Source organism: Hibiscus syriacus, unplaced genomic scaffold (assembly GCF_006381635.1).
Source record: "Hibiscus syriacus cultivar Baekdansim isolate YM2019G1 unplaced genomic scaffold, ASM638163v2 tig00110940_pilon, whole genome shotgun sequence".
Lineage (NCBI taxonomy): Eukaryota > Viridiplantae > Streptophyta > Magnoliopsida > Malvales > Malvaceae > Hibiscus > Hibiscus syriacus.
The window spans coordinates 158956-178213 of NW_024062923.1; the positions used below are offsets into that span (position 1 = coordinate 158956).

The 19258-nt window shown below is 33.6% G+C and overlaps 3 protein-coding genes across 3 annotated transcripts; all 3 read right to left on the bottom strand.

Moving 5' to 3' along the window:
- Positions 1-4743: 4743 nt before the first annotated feature.
- On the bottom strand, positions 4744-5794 carry LOC120147402 (FCS-Like Zinc finger 13-like). The gene is made up of 2 exons (XM_039160775.1): positions 5213-5794; positions 4744-5085 (listed from the first exon to the last, which is right to left on the bottom strand). The coding sequence occupies exons 1-2, from the start codon at positions 5704-5706 to the stop codon at positions 4926-4928; spliced, it is 654 nt and encodes a 217-aa protein (XP_039016706.1). The 5' UTR covers positions 5707-5794; the 3' UTR covers positions 4744-4925.
- A 3880-nt stretch (positions 5795-9674) lies between these two features.
- On the bottom strand, positions 9675-11099 carry LOC120147404 (20 kDa chaperonin, chloroplastic-like). The gene is made up of 5 exons (XM_039160777.1): positions 10871-11099; positions 10414-10593; positions 10135-10315; positions 9958-10025; positions 9675-9863 (listed from the first exon to the last, which is right to left on the bottom strand). Exons 1-5 carry the CDS (start codon positions 11051-11053, stop codon positions 9690-9692), a joined length of 786 nt encoding a protein of 261 aa, XP_039016708.1. The 5' UTR covers positions 11054-11099; the 3' UTR covers positions 9675-9689.
- A 1861-nt stretch (positions 11100-12960) lies between these two features.
- Positions 12961-13757, bottom strand: LOC120147403 (ethylene-responsive transcription factor ERF017-like). Its single transcript, XM_039160776.1, has one exon. It carries the CDS (start codon positions 13686-13688, stop codon positions 13083-13085), a length of 606 nt encoding a protein of 201 aa, XP_039016707.1. The 5' UTR covers positions 13689-13757; the 3' UTR covers positions 12961-13082.
- Positions 13758-19258: the final 5501 nt, after the last annotated feature.

Here is a 19258-nt window from a genome sequence, read left to right on the forward strand (position 1 = left end):
AAAATAATTATGCCAAGAATTTAAATTTCAAGAGAAAAAAATAAAAAAGAAAATGATGTATTAAAAATAAGAATAAAAGATAAAATAAAGTAAGATATGCGAAATGTATAATAATAATAGTAGTAATAAATAAAGAAAATATGGTAAATGAAAAAAATAAGTATATATATATATATATATATATGTAAAATAAAAAATGATATATACAAAAATATGAATAACAAAATAAAATATAAAAAATAATAACAGTAAAAATATAATTAAATATATATATAATAATAGGGGACTAAAATAAAATAAAAGCAAAATTAGTGGCCAAATTTGAAGCCAATTGAGGATTAAAATTGATTTAGGGGCGAAATTGAATAGTTTAAAACACGGAGTGACCAAATGGAGATTTCTCCATTCTGTTTTAAAACACACAGATCCCCTAGGGGATCCGCTCGGGTCGGGCCACGCTTATGGGTCAGTATAAGAGTTAAAAAGAAAGTGTGAAAGCTTCATTTGCTCTCAACTCACCAAACGAGCCCTCTCCCCATTTCTCCTTTTCTCTCCATATTTTTCGACCATGAAGAACACAAGCCCCATTTCCAGAAAACGACCACCGTAGCCACCTCACCGACCTCCGTTCATCAGCGATGATCCTAAAAAAAATTTGTGTTTTTGAAACCCTTTTTTACCCACTACTCGAAAATCTGAACGATTTTCTCAAAAACACCTAGGGGAGGGCTAGATCTGAGAATAAATATCTCGATACCCTCCCCCGTTGTCATTGGTGTTTCGAACCAACCCTAAAAAGAAAAAAAAAAGAAAACACAAGCCCCCCACACACAATGTCAAAAACCGAACTGGTAAGAAGTTTTTACCTTTATATTCTTTCGAAGTATTACAAAAGAAACGCTTTAATGGTTATGTTTTTTCATGCTATGAGTTGCTCGTAACACTGAAATATTCATAAAATATTTGCTTGTATCAATCATTGTGTTATAAATAGATGATTACATTTATTTATAGGGTTTGAATACCCCTATTTTTTGTGTTTGTTTCCTAGTAGAATACTAACGCTTCATGTTTGCTGGCGTGTTGGACTGTTCCGAGGAAACCGGCGTGGAGTTCGGGTTGTTGGAGTGATGCTGTGGAAAATGGCAACGGCGGCGTGAGGTATGGAGACTCTTATTGGATGAAGCTTGCGGCGCTGAGGAGGGACGTTAGGGTTCTAGGAACCCTAGCTTGCTGGGTCACGTGCTGTTGGGTCTCTGCTGGGCTACTGGGTCTCGTAAACGGGCTACTGGATTTGTTTGTAATGGCTTTGGGCCATATGTAGCACTGGTCCTGAAATAATAATATATACGTATACTATAAGTTGTTATATAATTATATATATATATATATATATTATAATTTAAACGGACGAATTTTAGTGTCTTCTGATAGCATGATCAATAAATGTACATGAACAATCATCTTCTCTTCAAAAGAAAAAAATATGAATGTAAAGTACAAAAGGAAGTTCATTTCTTCATCAAATTACATAGTTTTTCTCATTACAACCTATGCATCACTGCTCCAATCCGACCAAAATTTCCTTTTTTGTTTTAAACAAAAGTTATTAGTTCTTACTAATCCTCATGAAGTTACTGTATTTTTAAGTAGATGTACGTTATAAGCTTGGTTAGTTATTACACAGCTAACAGACTGTAATGCTTCCTGAACAGTAGAGGTATTTCATTTTCAAAGTAATTAGATTATGATTTAGGTTTAAACACCCCACATTTGCTACGTGTCAGCATGGGGTGACAATTCTATGACGAATTGCTTGGCAACCTACTGCACGTAGTTGTGTTTGTACCTCCTCCTGCTTCAACATATCCATATGTACTATATATACTATAAGGTATAACTGGACTCAAAAAATAATCTGTTTTAACACCAATTGTAACTTCCTCAGCAACAAGTGGTGTACTACCGTACTGATTAGGAATCTGCAGCTGTGACTGACATATAGCCCTATCATCCCCTTCACACTGTATACTACTAACTGTCCCAGCTGGAATAACACTGTTTGGCTAATTTCTTATATCAACAACAATAGGAATGTCCTGAGACTGTAACCCTGGTGAATGATGTTGTGAGCTAACCACTACTTTTTCTGCAAAAGGAAACACCATCTCATTAAACACAACATGGCGAGATATATAAACTCTACCATCACTCGCAAGACACTAATATCACTTATGCTGAGAGTTGAAGCCAAGGTAAGTGCAAGCCTTTGATCGAAATGATAATTTATGATTCTGAAAGGGTCTCAAATGTGGAAAACATTGATACCCGAAGACCTTTAGTGAAGCATATTCTGGATTCTTTTGAAACAGTTTCTTGAACGATGTCATTCCTTCAAGCACTGTTGTAGGTAACCGATTAACAAGGTGACAGCAGTCACCACCATATAAGACCAGTACCGAATGGGCAAGGATGTATGAGCTAGTAGAACAAGACCGAGCTCCACTATATGACGATGTTTGTGTTCAACAATGCCATTTTGCTCCGACGTGTGAGGACAAGATAATCGATGCACTATTCTAGACTTGGCTAGCAACAATGAGAGAGCACGGTATTCACCACCCCAATCTGACTGAACTGCCTTGATTGACATTCCAAACTGATTATATATGAGCTTTTGAAACATCTGAAATGCTACATAAGCCTGTGCTTTATCTTTGAGGAGATAAATCCATGATTAACGTGAGGAGGCCCCCACTAATCAAAGAAAACAAGCTCAAATGGTGTAGTGTGCTGGGTATTCGATGAAGAAAATGGCAATTTATGATTTTTGCCCATAAAGCAAGCCACACAAGTTTTATTAACATCTGAATCAAGCTTTACATCAATTTCTTTAGCTACTTTATTCATATCATAACTAGCTGGGTGCCCTAAGCGGTGATGCCAAAGTGCAGACCGCGACAAGCCAGCAGACACGAGATGAGCTGCATCATCACGACCTTCCATATGCTTACAACCAAGTGTAAAGGTATAAAACCCTCCATTCTCTTCACCTTGCAGAAGAATTTCTTTAGAAGACTCATCATGAACGTAACACTTCTCAGCATGAAACTCAAGAAAGACAACATTAACCCTAGCAAGCTTAGAGATTGAAAGCAAATTCTTGGTTATCTGAGGCACGTGTAATAACTCATTTTAACAACAAAAGTTCTTGAAGAAGAAGCAACAACCGTACTACCAATGTTATGTATATCAAGAGAAACTTTATTTCCCACAGTGAGCTTACCTGAACCTCTAAACTCAGCTGGATTTGAAACATTGGCTACATCAGGAGTAATGTGGTGTGTTGCTCCTGAGTCGACTACCCAATGATAAGCAGCTTTGGAGACCATATCAGCCTATGGTTGATTGGTTCCTTGATAACATCCTTTACAACACTCGCAACCCATACTAAGAGTTTCAGTAACTGAAAAATGAGCATTAACAGAATGACCTTTGTGAGATTGTGTATCAGAGGTGACACACATAAAATCCTCATCATAGCGATGCCAACAACGATCAACCAGGTGGCCAAGTTTTCCACATAGCTGACATTGACTCCTAGCTCTTCCACGACCTCGACTGCCAGATCTGACTATTGAGGACGATCGAGGAATCTTAGAATCACGTCGACCACTTTCAATGGAGTCATGATCTTCCTGTCGCTGAGCAACATTATCACTCATAGAAGTGAATCTAATTGTTCATCGAAGCCAGCTAACTGAGCTTCAGCATCTAAAAGAACTGTATAAAGGCCATTCAAGGAGAGTGTATCCTTCATCGTGGTGATAACTGCCATAAATGGTTGGTACTCCCTGGGCAATCCTTTCAAGATGCTAGCAACATGAACGACGTGTGTAACTGCACTATTACACGAGGCAAGTGCATCGTACACTTCCTTTACTCTGGTAAGGTAAACACGCATGTTGTCATTACCTTTCTTGAGGGATTGTAGCTACAGTGTAGGCTCATGGTAACCGTCATAGATCTGTTGGCAAATAGCTGTTGCACCGTAGTCCATACTACATCAGCCGATTCAACACTAACAAACTGAGGAAGAAGATGAGAATTGATGGTGGAAAGAAGCCATGATGCAAGTGCACTGTCTTGCACCTCAAAATCCTCAAAAACATCATTAACACTCACCTCGCCGTTATCACCAATAACCATCTCTGGTGGTGGCTTCAAGGCACCGGTCAACAACCGTTCTAGACGATGGCTACGGACAGTCAGTAGGATTTGTTGTTTCCATAGCAGTAAGTTCATCTCATCGAGAACGACGTTAACTTTCTTATGCAAGAAGCCTTTGGACGACTCAATAACCAACCGAAAAGGAACAACAGAAACCGAGGCTAAAGAGGAAACCCAAGACCTTTGGCGAAACATACCATATTAGGAAAAGCGTTTGTAATTGTAATGCACAAGAAGGGTGTTTTCTTCATTGACTTAACCTTGCTTATATACAAGTTGTACAGTCCGTCATTCATATCGCTAGCTAACAGATTTGCTAACCTCATAACTACTCAACGCTATAGCCACTAAGATACTGACACGTGTATCTCTAATAACAACAATAGTCAAACAAGCAAGTAGTTAATGAACAGGTTTGCTGGTTTTTTCATGGCTAATGAACAAAATTTTCCAGTTTACTGGCTTCGTGTACATGAACAATCATCTTCTCTTCAAAAGAACAAAATATGAATGTAAAGTACAAAAGGAAGTTCATTTCTTCATCAAATTCCATAGTTATTCTCATTACAACCTATACATCACTGCTCCAATCCGACCAAAATTTCCTTTTTTGTTTTAAATAAAAGTTCTTACTAATCCTCATGAAGTTACTGTATTTTCCGGTAGATGTACGTTATAAGCTTGGTTGGTGAGGCCTAAATTGCAAGAATACCAGTTGAGAAGAAGATCTCCCCTGAAGCACAAGATGTTGATACTTTTGCAGACCTTGAAACTTCTGATCTGCACCGTTCTCTCCTCTCATCCGTCATTATTTGCGTTGCCCTACACTCTGAACTGCAAAAAGCTTTCTCTCCCCTGAGAAAAACAACCACCGAAATCACCATAAATCCAACAAGAAAATGAATCCAGAAATGACTAAACTAAAAGCAACAGCATAACAAAAGAGGCAAAGGGTATTTTTTTTTTCTTAAATTTTTTTTACCTGTACATGTAAATGTCTTTGCCATGCAGCTGTTTCCTGCAAAGATGACAACAACTGAGAAAATCTGAAGTTGGGTAACTAAAATCTTCCACAGATCTTGCCCCATTATTACATTTTCTCCTTTGTTCACCACCATCATAATACACCTTTGTAGATGATGATGACTTCCCTGATCCATGGCTAATCACATAAGTAATCTCCTCCAAATTTTCCATCTCTAAATCCTCATGTCTTCCCCTAAATCCATCACGATTCTTGCAAAAATTGACAACAATCAAATTTGAGCTACAAACAGAATGCTTATCAAGTGCAGCAACGATTCCTAGTCCAACCCCACCAGCATCAAATCTCTTCATACCTTTTGGTGATGGAGTTTTGATGTCTGATGAACCTGTGGGGCTTGCAGCAGCATCCAAGAAAAATCCGGGCTTTTTGCCGGCCACAAATAGTTCAGACAATTTTCCGATCATCGGACGTGGTCTCCTCCCTGGCATAACTAAGAAATGATCAAAGCCTTAGCTAAGAGGTGGAGAATCGGAGAGGTATTTGAAGCTGTCTCTCTCCTCCACAGAAGGTAGCCAATGTTGAAAACTGGCATAAATTTATGGAGGATGGTAGACTTAGCCCACGGTTTAGTTTGGAATTATATTATTATTTTTTGTGTCATTATTGGTGCTTTGCTATTATCAAAATTCAATTATTTATTTTGAATGCTTTATATTAATATAATTAAAAATAAGGGTAAATTATGTATTTAGTATATAAATTATTAATTTTGATCTGTTTTAGTACCTAAACTTTCAATTTTTTCCAAAATCATACCTATTTTTTTTCATTTTAGTATTCATGTTCAAAATTTAACGTTAAGTTTTGAATTTTTTTTTAAAGTTTAGGCACTAAAACGTATCAAAAATGATAATTTAAGTACTAACGCATTAAGTTATTAAGATGGGATACTAAAATGAAATAAAAACTAAACGTTAGGTATGACTTTAAAAAATTAGAAGTTTAGGTACTAAAATGAATCAAAACTGATATTTTATATATTAAATGTGTAGTTTACCCTAAAAATAATCTAGTTAATCATGTCAAACATCTTTGGCTTTGATCTAAATTTCAAATCAAAATCGAACTAATATCTAATGTCTAAACTAACGAATTAACTAAAATAAAGGACTTAAATGGTGTGATGTATATATTTCAGAGAACTCGATTAGGATGTTTTGAAATTTTAGACTGAAAAAAACAATTCTATATAGTATAGGGACTTATGATAGAATTAACCCTATATGATTTAATAGAAGGGTCGCTTTTGTGGTGGGGCCAGTATTTATAATTGTATATTGTCCAATGATTGATACCTGATCACGAAGGCTATGGCCCACATCCTGCACTTACCACAATAAAGATTCTCCCCCATCACCATTTATTTTCTCACACGTGGCGCAGATCTAAGGATAGTGATTCCCTCTCAATTATTGCTGATATTCATAGATTTTTCATTATTTTTCTTTATTTAGTATTTGGCTTTTTAGGGATTTACAGCATAATAAATTATAACATTTCACATTGAAATATATTTTATCTCATATTTTACTCACCGTATTTTTTTAATTTATTCACTGAACTTTTGAATTATTTTTGTTTTAATCACTCTAAATTATTTTATTATTATTTTGGTATGACAATGTATTTTTATTATTATTTAATATAAAATAAAAACTAAAGATGGTTGTTCGATTCCAAATTTCATTGATAGGTTCATTTAGATCCATGTGTCCGAATATGATGGTTGTTTCATCCAAAAATATTCCAAAACTCTAAATCTCGATTGAAACATTCCGGCTTCCTCACTTTCAATCTCCAATTCGTGGACTTAGGAGTAAGTTCCGACAAAATGGAGGTAATATTCATACTGACGATGTCGAGGCGAAGCGACCCATGAAATTTAGGACCGAACAACCACCATCTACGACAGTCGACGACAACCGAAGGTGGTATCCGACCACCTTATGTTTTTATTTTATATTTTAACTTATTTTATATTAAATAATAAAAAAAAATGCCACACCACACGAAAATAATAGTAAAAAAATTTGGAATGATCAAAACAAGAACAATTCGAAAGTTAAGTGAGTAAATTAAAAAATTTGAAAGTATGATGAATAAAATAAGGGTAAATTATAGAATTTTCTAAAACAAATTATTTTGGTCCTTATAATATAGAAAATGAAATTTAAATATGGTTTCAGATATAAAGTTTCTTTTATTCATATAAGATGATAACTTTAGGAATTTCATCGATATATCTATAAACGGTTTTAATAATTGTTATAAAATTTATATTTTTTGGAATTTTATTGATAATATATGTTCTTTCGTTTCTATTTGATAATCAATGTTCGAGTGACAACCCAACAAGATACCTCAAAAACTGGAATAGAGACATTATTATTATTATTATTTTATCATATATATTAAAATATTAAATTAAATAATTATATTTAAAATATCCTCTTTGAATATTTTTTTATTAATTTGAGATAAATACAAGACGATATTTTTTTTAAAAGATTATATTCAACTGTTTGACATTGAATCTTGAGGTCCAAAGGGACCTCGACCCTGTAAAAAAATTATGTTCAATATATTTTGATCTAAAAATAAGTATTCAAGTCAAAAAAATATATTAAAATATATTAAATATTTAATCAAGTAGAGACTAAAGAATCATAATTCAATGTTATCAATTTTTTGGCCGAATAATATTTTAATCATTATAAGTTTAAATATTAGATAAATTAGACATTACCTATTGAATTTTAAGTTTAAATATCTAATCCTAACTCCGTCCCTGCGCTCACACCCCTACCAACTATGGTACTTAAACTCGGGTCATCAAAGAATAACAACAATTACATATGTAAAATTTACATATGCAAAATGTATATGCAAATTTCAATTACTAAAAATATTAAGATAAATTATGTATTTAATACATAAACTATAAATTTCAGTCTATTTTAGTGTATAAATTTTTAATTTTTTTCAAAATCATATATAATGTTTAATTTTTGTTTCATTTTAGTAACCACTAAACTAAACACGTTTTGTATTTAAACTATCAATTTTGATCTATTTTAATACCTAAATATTCATTTAAAAAAATAATGTTAAATTTTGATCAAGATACTAAAATGAAACAAAAATCTAAAATTTAGATATGATTTAAAAAAAATGAAAGTTTAGATATTAAAACATACAAAAACTAATAAAAATACTAAAATTGTAACTTACCCAAAAAAACTATACAACAACAAAACTCTATTCCCATATGCAATGAGGTAAGGGGAGGTATGGTAGTAGGCTGACCCTAACGCCAAGTTGAGAACAGCTTCCGTGGAAGGCCTCCAGAAGTCAGAAAATTAAAAATAAAGATAAAATACAATGCATGTATAAATAAATAAATATATAGTTGAACAGTATTCATATGCAGTCTTCATATGCGCGTCTGTAATAGGAAGTAATCCCTGCAAATAAATCCATGCATATAGACATAAACGTAAGTCACAGCTAAATTTAAAAAGAGAAAACATGAAGAAAAGGATGCACGCACAGAAGTCAGCAATAGCAAGCTACGAGAAGGAATAAATTCAAATGAGTTAAAAACCTAAACTAAGGCAATATTACTCCGCTACTCTAGTTTTAAGCCTTCATAATTTCCAATGAAAAAAACATATAAAAAGTAGAAGTCATGAAAAATTACTACATAGTCATTAAAAAGAAATCATGAATAAATATTATTACAATCACACAGAGGTAGGAATGGGCATGGGTCGGGTTTTTGGTCCACCCAACCCGACCCAAGAACAAGGAGTTCTCCACCAGAGATCCGACCAAAATAAATTTTTACTTGACCCGACCCGAAATAATAATAAAAATTTATTTTTATTCAATAAAAACAATGACTTAATTGAAAAAATAATATATAAAGGAGGTAATATTATAATTATTTCTAAATATATAAAATAAAATTATATTTTTTTTGGGTCGGGTCAGGCCGGATATTTTTCACCCTAAACCCAAAGTCGACCCGAACATCACATTTTAAAAAAAACCGACCAGACCCCAAATTTTTTTTAAAAAAAATTATGATCCGATCGGATCGAAAAACGTCAGGTTCGAGTCTCATGCCCATCTCTACACAGACGTATTCAAATATATATATATATATATAAATAACATGTTACAATTATTTGAAATCCGAATCTAACCTAACATGTCCTCTACATTTATAATATTTTATTTTATTTTGATATATTATAAGATTTATATCACATAAAAATTAGATCTATAAATAAACATAATATTGCATTTTTTTTATAAAAAAGGACAACATTTTATTTTCTTAAATTTTTGGCTATTCTAAATCTGAAAATTCAAAGTGAATTCAGATGCTCAAAATCCTGCTAGACATCTAAGAGACTGCAGCCATTATTTCAGATGCTCTCAGAGCAATATAATCCCTGCCGTCGTTGCCCTTGAAGTCATTCCCGGCATACTTTGAATACAGGACCGTGTTTCCGGGTGCGACTGATAGTGGTTTGGCGTTACCTTCATCATCTAAAGTTCCCGGTCCAACCGCTATCACCTGTTACATTTAATGCAGGGGATGAGTAATACATTTTTGCACCATTAGCACAGGGTTGTATGCCCTGATCCCAAAACATATAACTGTTGCTCACCGTGCCGATGGAAGGTTTTTCCTTGGTCGTCTGTGTCAGCAACAAACCTCCGGCGGTTTTCTCCTCGGCTAATCGAATGTGTAAGAACCATTTGTGAATGGCGATCAAAGATGCATTGGAAATTAATGGACCCTAGCTAATCGAAACTTCGACATAACATCGTAGAAGCAACCAAACATACAGATTTTGAAAGGAGGCAAACCTTGATTAAAACTCTTTCGTTCAAAGGCTTGAGATCTTTGATGTCATCCGACTCAAGAATCCCGACAATGTCATCCTCCTTTAGGAGAAGATGATTTGCGCCATTGAACTCGATCTCCGTCCCGGCATACTTGGAATATATGACCTGAGCTCCAGACTAATACAACCATAGAATTGAGTAAGAGTATGATAATGGAGCAACAATTAGAGGGGGGGGGGAAAAACTCGAAAGCATATCGAATCCTTGAAACACACCTGCACAGAACATTCGACTTTGGTCTTCCCAACCGTCTTCCCTTCACCAACTGCAACAACCTCACCTCCTTGAGGATTCGATTGAGCGGTCGTCGGAAGAAAAATGCCGCCCTCGGTCTTCTCCCCCGCTTCTTTGATCCTCACCAACACTCTATCACCCAAGGGCCTAATCGAAGTGTACTGCGCATAGCAATAAGACGAATTCATGCAAGCGGAGAAGCAAAGTACATACAAGGAGATGAACAAATGATCAGCTCTGCTACACTAATTTGTATTAGATTAATCAATTTTCACAATTCAATTAAGCCAATAGCAACAAATTCATGTCAAGTCTCATTCAAATATGAGAATACACAAGGCAATACATCAACATTTGACAAATAACCCAGAAAACAATGTCAAGTTTAATCAGAAAGCAACAATGCAATAGCATCAACAGAGTAATAAGAAGAATTATCTTAGGAGCAACAACGGTAGCCGCTTTAACAACCAATCCTTTAAAGGACCTGTGGGTCAAAGTCCCAGGCTTTAATGTTCCAAAGGAAGCGAATTTCACAGATGAATGCCTAAGGCCTTCAAATGAAGCCAAGTTCCTTGCCGATACTGTCACTGAAGGTGCTGTTAGCTGAGATGTAGCCATTCTCTGTATTCGAAATTGCCCAAGAAGCAAAGAAATTCGAGTTCGATTGATAATGAAGACCTAGACTTTTAAAGAGGAGAGAAAAGATTGTACATTTGAAGAAGATGGTTCTGGGAAGATTATAGAAAAGATTGTACCTTTGAAGAAGATGGTTCTGGGAAGATTATGGAAAGGATTAGGGTTGGTTTGGTTGCTTGGAAGACAAAAACCCTAGTGTGCTACAAAATGGGTTTTAATAGTTCATTAGAAACTTCTAGAATATTGGCGTTTTCGGGGAAATATTGAAAAGCACGCGCCTCACTCTCCGAAGCAGTTGAGTTGGACTCCCACTACACCAGACTCCGAAGAAAGAGCTAAACCCGCCAAAATAATAGGCTACGGATATGAATAACTATTATCCCACGCGCACAGGGGAACAAGATGAACACGATGCTCAGCAGTTTCTTCACCTGGTTGCCTCATTTTGGCCTTGATCATGCTCAGCAGCAGGGACTTAAATAATAGTAGCAGGGTTTTAGTATCGTTCGAAAACTGTTATTATATTGTAGGGATACTCGTAATAGTATCTGTTACATGTATCATCGTAATAAATATAAAACTTTACTGTAATTGTAATTAACTGTTGTCGTAATTTCATGCAAAAGTGCCCAAATAATGATGTGAGGATTTTTAATTCCCAAAGTAATGTAGTCACCCGATTAATTTATGATATAAGGTATTTTCTACAGGGTTTTGGGATTTCTCGATGTTTTTAGAGGTGGACCAGATTTCTCGGCGTCTTTGGGTGATTTTAATTGTGGAAATCTCGGCGTCTTTAGCATTAAAAAAAAAGTTGGCATTTTTACACAAATATTACTTTAACAGAAATTAATTACTTGTTAGGCACTGTTTAAGAATATTTTACAGATCTAGCATATTTTAAATACTTTCTATAAAATTATTCATGCATTAAATTACACAATACAATTATGTCTACCAATTACTACTTGACATTTTTTGATACGTTTTTGACCCTTTCAAAATCCTATACGTATAGTATATTCTAGGATTTTGCAGAAAGGCGCGACACATTCACCGCATAGGATTTTGAAAAATAAATATTAGTTATAAAACTTTTATAAATATTTTTCAAAATCCTATGCGGTACATGTACCGCGTCTTTGCAAAATTATTTTCAAAATGATGATGATATGTAATATTTTATAAAATTATTTATATTTTAAATTACTTACCCTCAAAGTTTCCTAGAATATACTATACGTATATGATTTTGAAAGGGTCAAAAACGCATCAGAAAGTGTCAAGTGGTAATTGGTAGATATAATTGTATTATGTAATTTAATGCATGAATAATTTTATAGAAAGTATTTAAAAATATGCTAGATCCGTAAAATATTCTTAAACAGTGTCTAACAAGTAATTAATTTTTGTTAAGGTGATATTTGTGTAAAATAGTCATTTTTTTTTCTGTAATCCCATTAAACACGCCTAAAAATTATAGATGATTTAATCAGAAATTATTTTGGGAATTAAAAATTCTCACATCATTATTTTGGCACTTTTACCCGTAATTTAAATCTATGTCGTTATTTATACATATATATGATTTAGCACGAATAAATTGACTTTTGTGGTAAATGAATTGTTGTTATTTTTGAGGACTCGAGTTCAAATATCATAGATGTCAAGAGTACAAGCGTTCAATGTCGAAATGTCTTTTAACCGATACTACCTTATATTTACTCTAGATTAACAAAAAAAATACATATTTGATTTAATATAATTTCAAATAAGCATAAAAAAATCTCAAATTTTAATGTTTTAAAATTAATGGATTGACACAAAATACTTGTGTAACATACAAAAAATATGAAATCAGATACAATTGAATTTAGTCTTTTGATTGATTATATAAAAATAATAATTTAATCTCTCAAAGTATAAGCAAAAAGGCCGGGCCGTACAAATGTTGGGCACGGCAAATATTCGGATCCAAACTGGATACTAAAACGCCCAGGTTGACCCGTTTTTAGAAATCCCAAAGAAAAGATTCTGCAACTAAAATCCCATCAAAATTTTCGTCTTCGTACCCGATTTCGGGCAACGTGGATCCGAGAAAATCGCTTGAGAAATCATCAAAACCAGGGAATATCATATTCATTCCATAATCCGACCCGTAATTACCCGAACCGCTTGCCAAGAGATCCAGAAACGACCCATCCATGGCCAGCTCACTGTCCAACTGTACCGTCCCGTCCGAAACCGACGGCGTTGGAGATTCCGTTTGAAACCCGGAGTTGGATTCCTCCGGTTGGACGACCCTCGGAGGCTCCGATTTCGCAAAACGGGCTGCGGCGGCTTGGATTTGGGTCCGCGTCAAAGACCTACCGCCGGCGATCTCGGGCGGAGCATCGGGGAAATTGAACTTCGCCGATTGGCCGCGTAAACAAAAAAGAGCGGCGTCGAAAGCACGGGCTGCTTTCTCGGCGGAGTCATAAGATCCCAACCAAATCCTTTCCCTGCTGTTTGGCAGTCTGATCTCCGATACCCACTTCCCCCATTTCCGCTTGCGAACACCCTTGAACTTTAAATCTCTTCTCTCCGCCGCAGGCTTTTCGCTTATGTGTTTCACCATTGCTGATCAGGGTTCTATGAGAGTGGCGTTTGAGTGTTTTTTTTTTTAATTATATAAATTTGATTATTGTAGTTGTTTTGAGACTGAGAAATGAAGGTGAACTTGCGGCTTATATATAGCATGCAAGGGAAGCCATGGTTTCTGACTCAAACTGAGCGGTCAAAGGCAGAGAGACGCGTTGGCTTTAAGCGTTTGGAAACCGCAAAGAGCTTAGCGATGTCGTCTTTACGCGGGGAGTTTGTCCCAGGTGATCCGTTCACCACGTGGCACTTTTATTATATACGTGCTTAAATTCCACATCTAGAACTACTGGTACAATTTTGTTTAGGTAGGGTAAACTACGCACTTAGTATTTAAACATGTATTTTTGATCTGTTTTAGTATCTAAATTTTTAAGGTTTTTAAAATCATATCTAATGCTTAGTTTTTGTTTCATTTTAATATCCAACTGTTGAAAACTTAACACGTTTAGTATCTAAACTATCATTTTTGATTCGTTTTAGTACCTACAATTTCAATTTCTTTTACAACTTAACATTAAATTTTGAACAGAGGTACTAACATGAAACAAAAATTAAATTTTAGGTATGATTTTGAAAAGCTTAAAATTTTATGTATTAAAACGGACCAAAATTGATAGTTTAGATACTAAACACGTAATTGACCCCTTTTAAATATTAATTAATAGGTAAACTATTTGTTTAATACCTAAATTATTAGTTTTGGTGTGTTTTAGTACCTAAACTTTTATTTTTTCAAAACCATGCTTGATATTTAATTTTTGTTTCATTTTAGTACACCGTTGTTAAAAACTTAACAGATGAGATGATGTAGCATAGCTCTGGTGGACAAACGACTAATTCGAATGGTAGACCACAAGAGAATAACGGGTCAACCAACATAGACTAGTTTTAGGCTCATCGAATGATAGACAATGAAGATCGGAGGATGGACAATGAAGATCGGAGGATGAAGAAATCGAAGAGTCCATCATCGATCTGGGAAGATTGAAGTGTTTTCCGGTGAAATGGAGACCAAAATTGCGTTCAAGGGTCGAAAAGTTTGGGCTCCATCTACCGACGGATGCAATGATCGGTGATTGTAGATGCAACGACCAGTGAGCTCGTCTGTTAAGTTTTTAACGACGGAATACTAAAATGAAACAAAAACTAAATGTTAAATATGATTTTAAGAAATGCAAGTTTAGATATTAAAATAGACTAAAACTGATAGTTCAAGTACTAAATCACAATTGTCATTAATTAATTTAGTAGAGGAAAAGTATAAAGCAATGAATAGTTTATTGACATTCCTAAAACCTTATAAACATGTTGCTGCACCACTTAACACCACATGCATGCACTGGTCTCCTGACACACCCAGTAAATTAATTTTATATACCACAACTTGGATGGATTTTGTAATTTTAAATAAAAATGGAATAATAACTTCAAAAAATATATTATTTTAAAAAAATAAGAACACGTGTATACATTTATTTTTATTTTTATAATTAAAGTTGCATTCCGTTCCCTGTAAGATGAAAACATTATACTTGAACCCCTTTAATAATTAAAAAGTTAAATTACACAAATCATCACTGAATTTTATTGTATATCTTATTTTACTCACTGTACTTTAAATTCGTTTAATTTCCTCATTGAATTTAACACAATTAGTATTTTTGATCACTCAGTCGTTTTTTCACTAAACGGCGTTATGCATGAACTGTTATATGGATGCAAAATGACGTCGTTTTGGTGAAAATTTTATTTTTTAAAGCAACATTGTTTTAACGCCGTTAAATATTTAAAGATTGAGTGAAAAAAAATATTAATTGTATTAAATTCAGTAAAAAAAGTTGAACAAATTTAAATTACAGTGAGTGAAGACGATTGTTATAAAATTTACCCTAATTAAAATTAGTATCGTTATCATGGAACGTGAGGGGACAAAGCAGCGTCGTCCGAAGAAACTTGGGGTCTTGGGGTAGAGAATCCAACGGTGGGGATGTCTGCTTTGATGGCACCACGCGCTTATGCTTTACGTCATGCATGATATCCCACGGCCACGAGAGACGAAGTTCAACTTATCATCAGTCAATCTGCTTACCTTCCTTCCTCACATCAATGAACAGAAAAACAGGTCTAACAAATCCACCTACCACTCGTAATTTAAGGTTAAGAAACTATAGTAAACGAATATAATCGAAAATATTATAAAAAAATATAATATTATTGGTTGGATGCAACTTAAAATGTTAATTTTTTTTAATATTTTTCGGTTTTACACAAGCTTCGCAACATTTTCGATCATTGAAAAAGTTAAAATATTAATAATTTATGTTACACTCAACTAAAAATATTATATTTTTATAACGTTTTCGATTATATCTATCTTCTACAATTCTGTACCTTTAAATTAGACTATCACACATCAGAACTTTCCGCTCTATGTACATACGTAAACAAAGTCAACACTAAACATTCACTTCATAAACACAGATAAATAAGTTGTAAAACATATTTAATTATAATTCCGTTACTAATTAAAATCGTTTCAGCGATAGGGGTTGATTTAAGTGGTAAACAAAATTTCTACAAAAAAAATTCACCTATCAAAATTAAGTGTGCGACATGAGTCGGTCCACCGTTCTAGCAAGTCCTTAATTCTACGTAACGAGGATGTTTCCTGCCTTGTAAATTCCGACTGTTTGATGAATGGATTCAACGTTGTTGACAGGCAGACAATGTTTAAAATCCTCGACTTCTTGGAAATTAGTTTGACGTATGACTAAAACATCGATAAAAGACAAAGCAAACTCTCAAAATCTTCCTTATTTGTGTTTGGTCAAATATGTACTAATAAACACAAATGCCCTAGTTCTACAGATCCGATAAATAGGAAAAAATAGGTCGGGTTCGAGTTGGGTCGAATTTTCATCCACTCAATTCTGATTTGAGCATCGTATCCCTCCATTCGACTCGAGTTCAAGGAAGATTTATCCGATCCAAAATTTGAATCAATTTTCCCCCGATAAATTTCGTACCTAATCCGATAAAATATATATATTTTTAGTGTAAAGTACACAAATGGTCCCCAAACTATAGGGTACTACTTTATTAAATCACTCGACTATTAAAAGTTACAAAATGATCCTCTTACTATAAAATGTTGCTTTGTTAAGTCCCTCAACTATTAAAGATTACAAAATGATCACTCGACTATTCATTATGTTCCAAACTATTAGAATGTAGTTTGAGATTTTAGGATTAGATTTTATCATATCCCAGTCAACATGTTAACGTTCACCTCAAAATACATTAATTTTTTAACAAAAAATGACGAGTTTGGAACATAATAAATAGTCAGATGATCATTTTATAACTTTTAATAGTCGAAAGACTCAACAAAACAACACTCTATAGTCGGAGTGTAACACCCCAACCCGTACCCGACCCGGATACGAGTCTGAGATGTCACATTGACTTTTTAAAACAATATTCTTACAAAATAACATAACATTTGGACTTATATTAATAAAATACGATAATATACATTTGAATTATGTTTCATTATAACAAATTTAAAGAAAAACATTTTTATGAATAGTATTATACTGTATGAATAGTACCATGAACAGTAATGAACAGTATCGATGTTAAAAATTTTTCAGAATGCTACAGGGGTATCGATACCCTGCTACAGTATACCGATACCCTGCTACAGTGTACCGATACCCTGCTACAGTAATTTCGACAAACCATATATAAAAACTCATGACAATTTATCTTTCATCAGTATAAAGTTACCGTTTACATATATACGTTTAAAACATTACAAAACTTGTCAGAGTGTATACCATTTAAAACATTAATTACATGCCAACTACTTTCAATATCCAAAATACATATGATTCAAAAATCTTTTTCTGATATGATCTTCGGTAAGAAGCAACTGACCTGTCTTGCTCCACATTGCTCTTTATTCTTCTCGAAACCTACATGTGAAACAATCACACGCTAAGTCTACGACTTAGTGAGGCATATAAACATATAATAAAAACTCTAACTTATAATCATGCATGAACAATTACTACTATCATATCATACACCAGCATATTTCTATTCATATATCAAATCCACACATGTACATATATGATTATCTTATTTCTTATCATTATTCTATTATTATCATTAATACCTTTTATCGTATAATCATATACTTATCATTTATACACATCATACATCATTTCATAAACAAATACACATAACATCATATAATTCATGTAATACAGTTCATATAACTAAAAGCATATGCATAACATTCATTGTATTCATTGTTATCTCTTTATTAGCCCATAGTACACTTGTGATAACTAAAGATATGTGAGTACATAGAGGTTGTGCACATATATTGTCACCACAGCTCTTATGGGGTCCCACTAGGGGCATGTGAAATTTGTCCCGAAGGACCTATGTATTTGTCCCGAAAGACCTTTGTATATGTCCCGAAGGACCGCGTAGACCCTCGACTCTTGGTATGCCAACTATACCCCTAGCTCTCATATCACATAACATGGGCATTATCATTTATAACAGTTCACATATTCACATCACTTATTCATATCATTTATCTTATAAACAAATATCTCTTCTTTTCTATCACGTATCACAAGTACGTGTAATCATTGATCTTATAATCACATGTTCCTTCTCTTCTGTCACATACCACATGTATGTGTAAACATATACCTCATATCATATAACATATATCGTATAGGCTCATATCATGTAACATATATCACATGTGCATATAATCACATAGATCGTATCATATAACTTATATCATTTCTCATGGGTTCATGTAAAACATGTATATCATATCTTATTCACATATATATTCATATATATATATATATATATATATATATATATATATATCACATAACACATAAAATAACATATAAACTTATACATGTATTCATGTACATACTTTCATATAGTTTGTATATCAATGTTATATAATTTATCTCATAGCTTTACATAGCTTATCACATAGGCATGTATTTTCATATATTAGATTCACATATCTTATATTACATGTTCCTATAGTCACTTAAGTCAATACCACATAACTTGTATTATATTTTCATAAATTCATGTAGTTTAGTATCACATATCGCATATACATGTAATCATTAGATCATGCCACATATAATAACATATACCTATTTTCATGTACTCATGCACACATAAGAATCACATCAATCATATAACATTTTAGGAGTCACTTCTTACCATAGTAACTCCATCACTGGCTCATCGCAAGTCAATGTTTATTCAATAACATAAGTACAAATTAAATTGCACTCACCTTGACACTTTATATATCCAATCCACTTCTATGATTTATCTCTTAGGATTGGTCCTAACTTTGTGGTCGTTTCAGAACTTGCTTTTGATCGATATCTACACAATCATACATATAATATCCATATCAGCATTCCAAATATTATTATTCGATCCTTCATTTCTTAAACTAAAATAAAGATCTATTTACATTTCCTT

What these genes read in the sequence shown, in the direction of transcription:
- LOC120147402 (XM_039160775.1), bottom strand. Translation starts at nt 5,706, where the DNA reads ATGCCAGGGAGGAGACCACGTCCGATGATCGGAAAATTGTCTGAACTA. An exon ending in AAAGACATTTACATGTACAG is followed by an intron (nt 5,086 to 5,212) that starts GTAAAAAAAATT and finishes TGTTTTTCTCAG; the next exon opens with GGGAGAGAAAGCTTTTTGCA.
- LOC120147404 (XM_039160777.1), bottom strand. Translation starts at nt 11,053, where the DNA reads ATGGCTACATCTCAGCTAACAGCACCTTCAGTGACAGTATCGGCAAGG. An exon ending in CTACCGTTGTTGCTCCTAAG is followed by an intron (nt 10,594 to 10,870) that starts ATAATTCTTCTT and finishes TGCTATGCGCAG; the next exon opens with TACACTTCGATTAGGCCCTT. An exon ending in CCTCCTTTCAAAATCTGTAT is followed by an intron (nt 10,026 to 10,134) that starts GTTTGGTTGCTT and finishes ACATTCGATTAG; the next exon opens with CCGAGGAGAAAACCGCCGGA.
- LOC120147403 (XM_039160776.1), bottom strand. Translation starts at nt 13,688, where the DNA reads ATGGTGAAACACATAAGCGAAAAGCCTGCGGCGGAGAGAAGAGATTTA.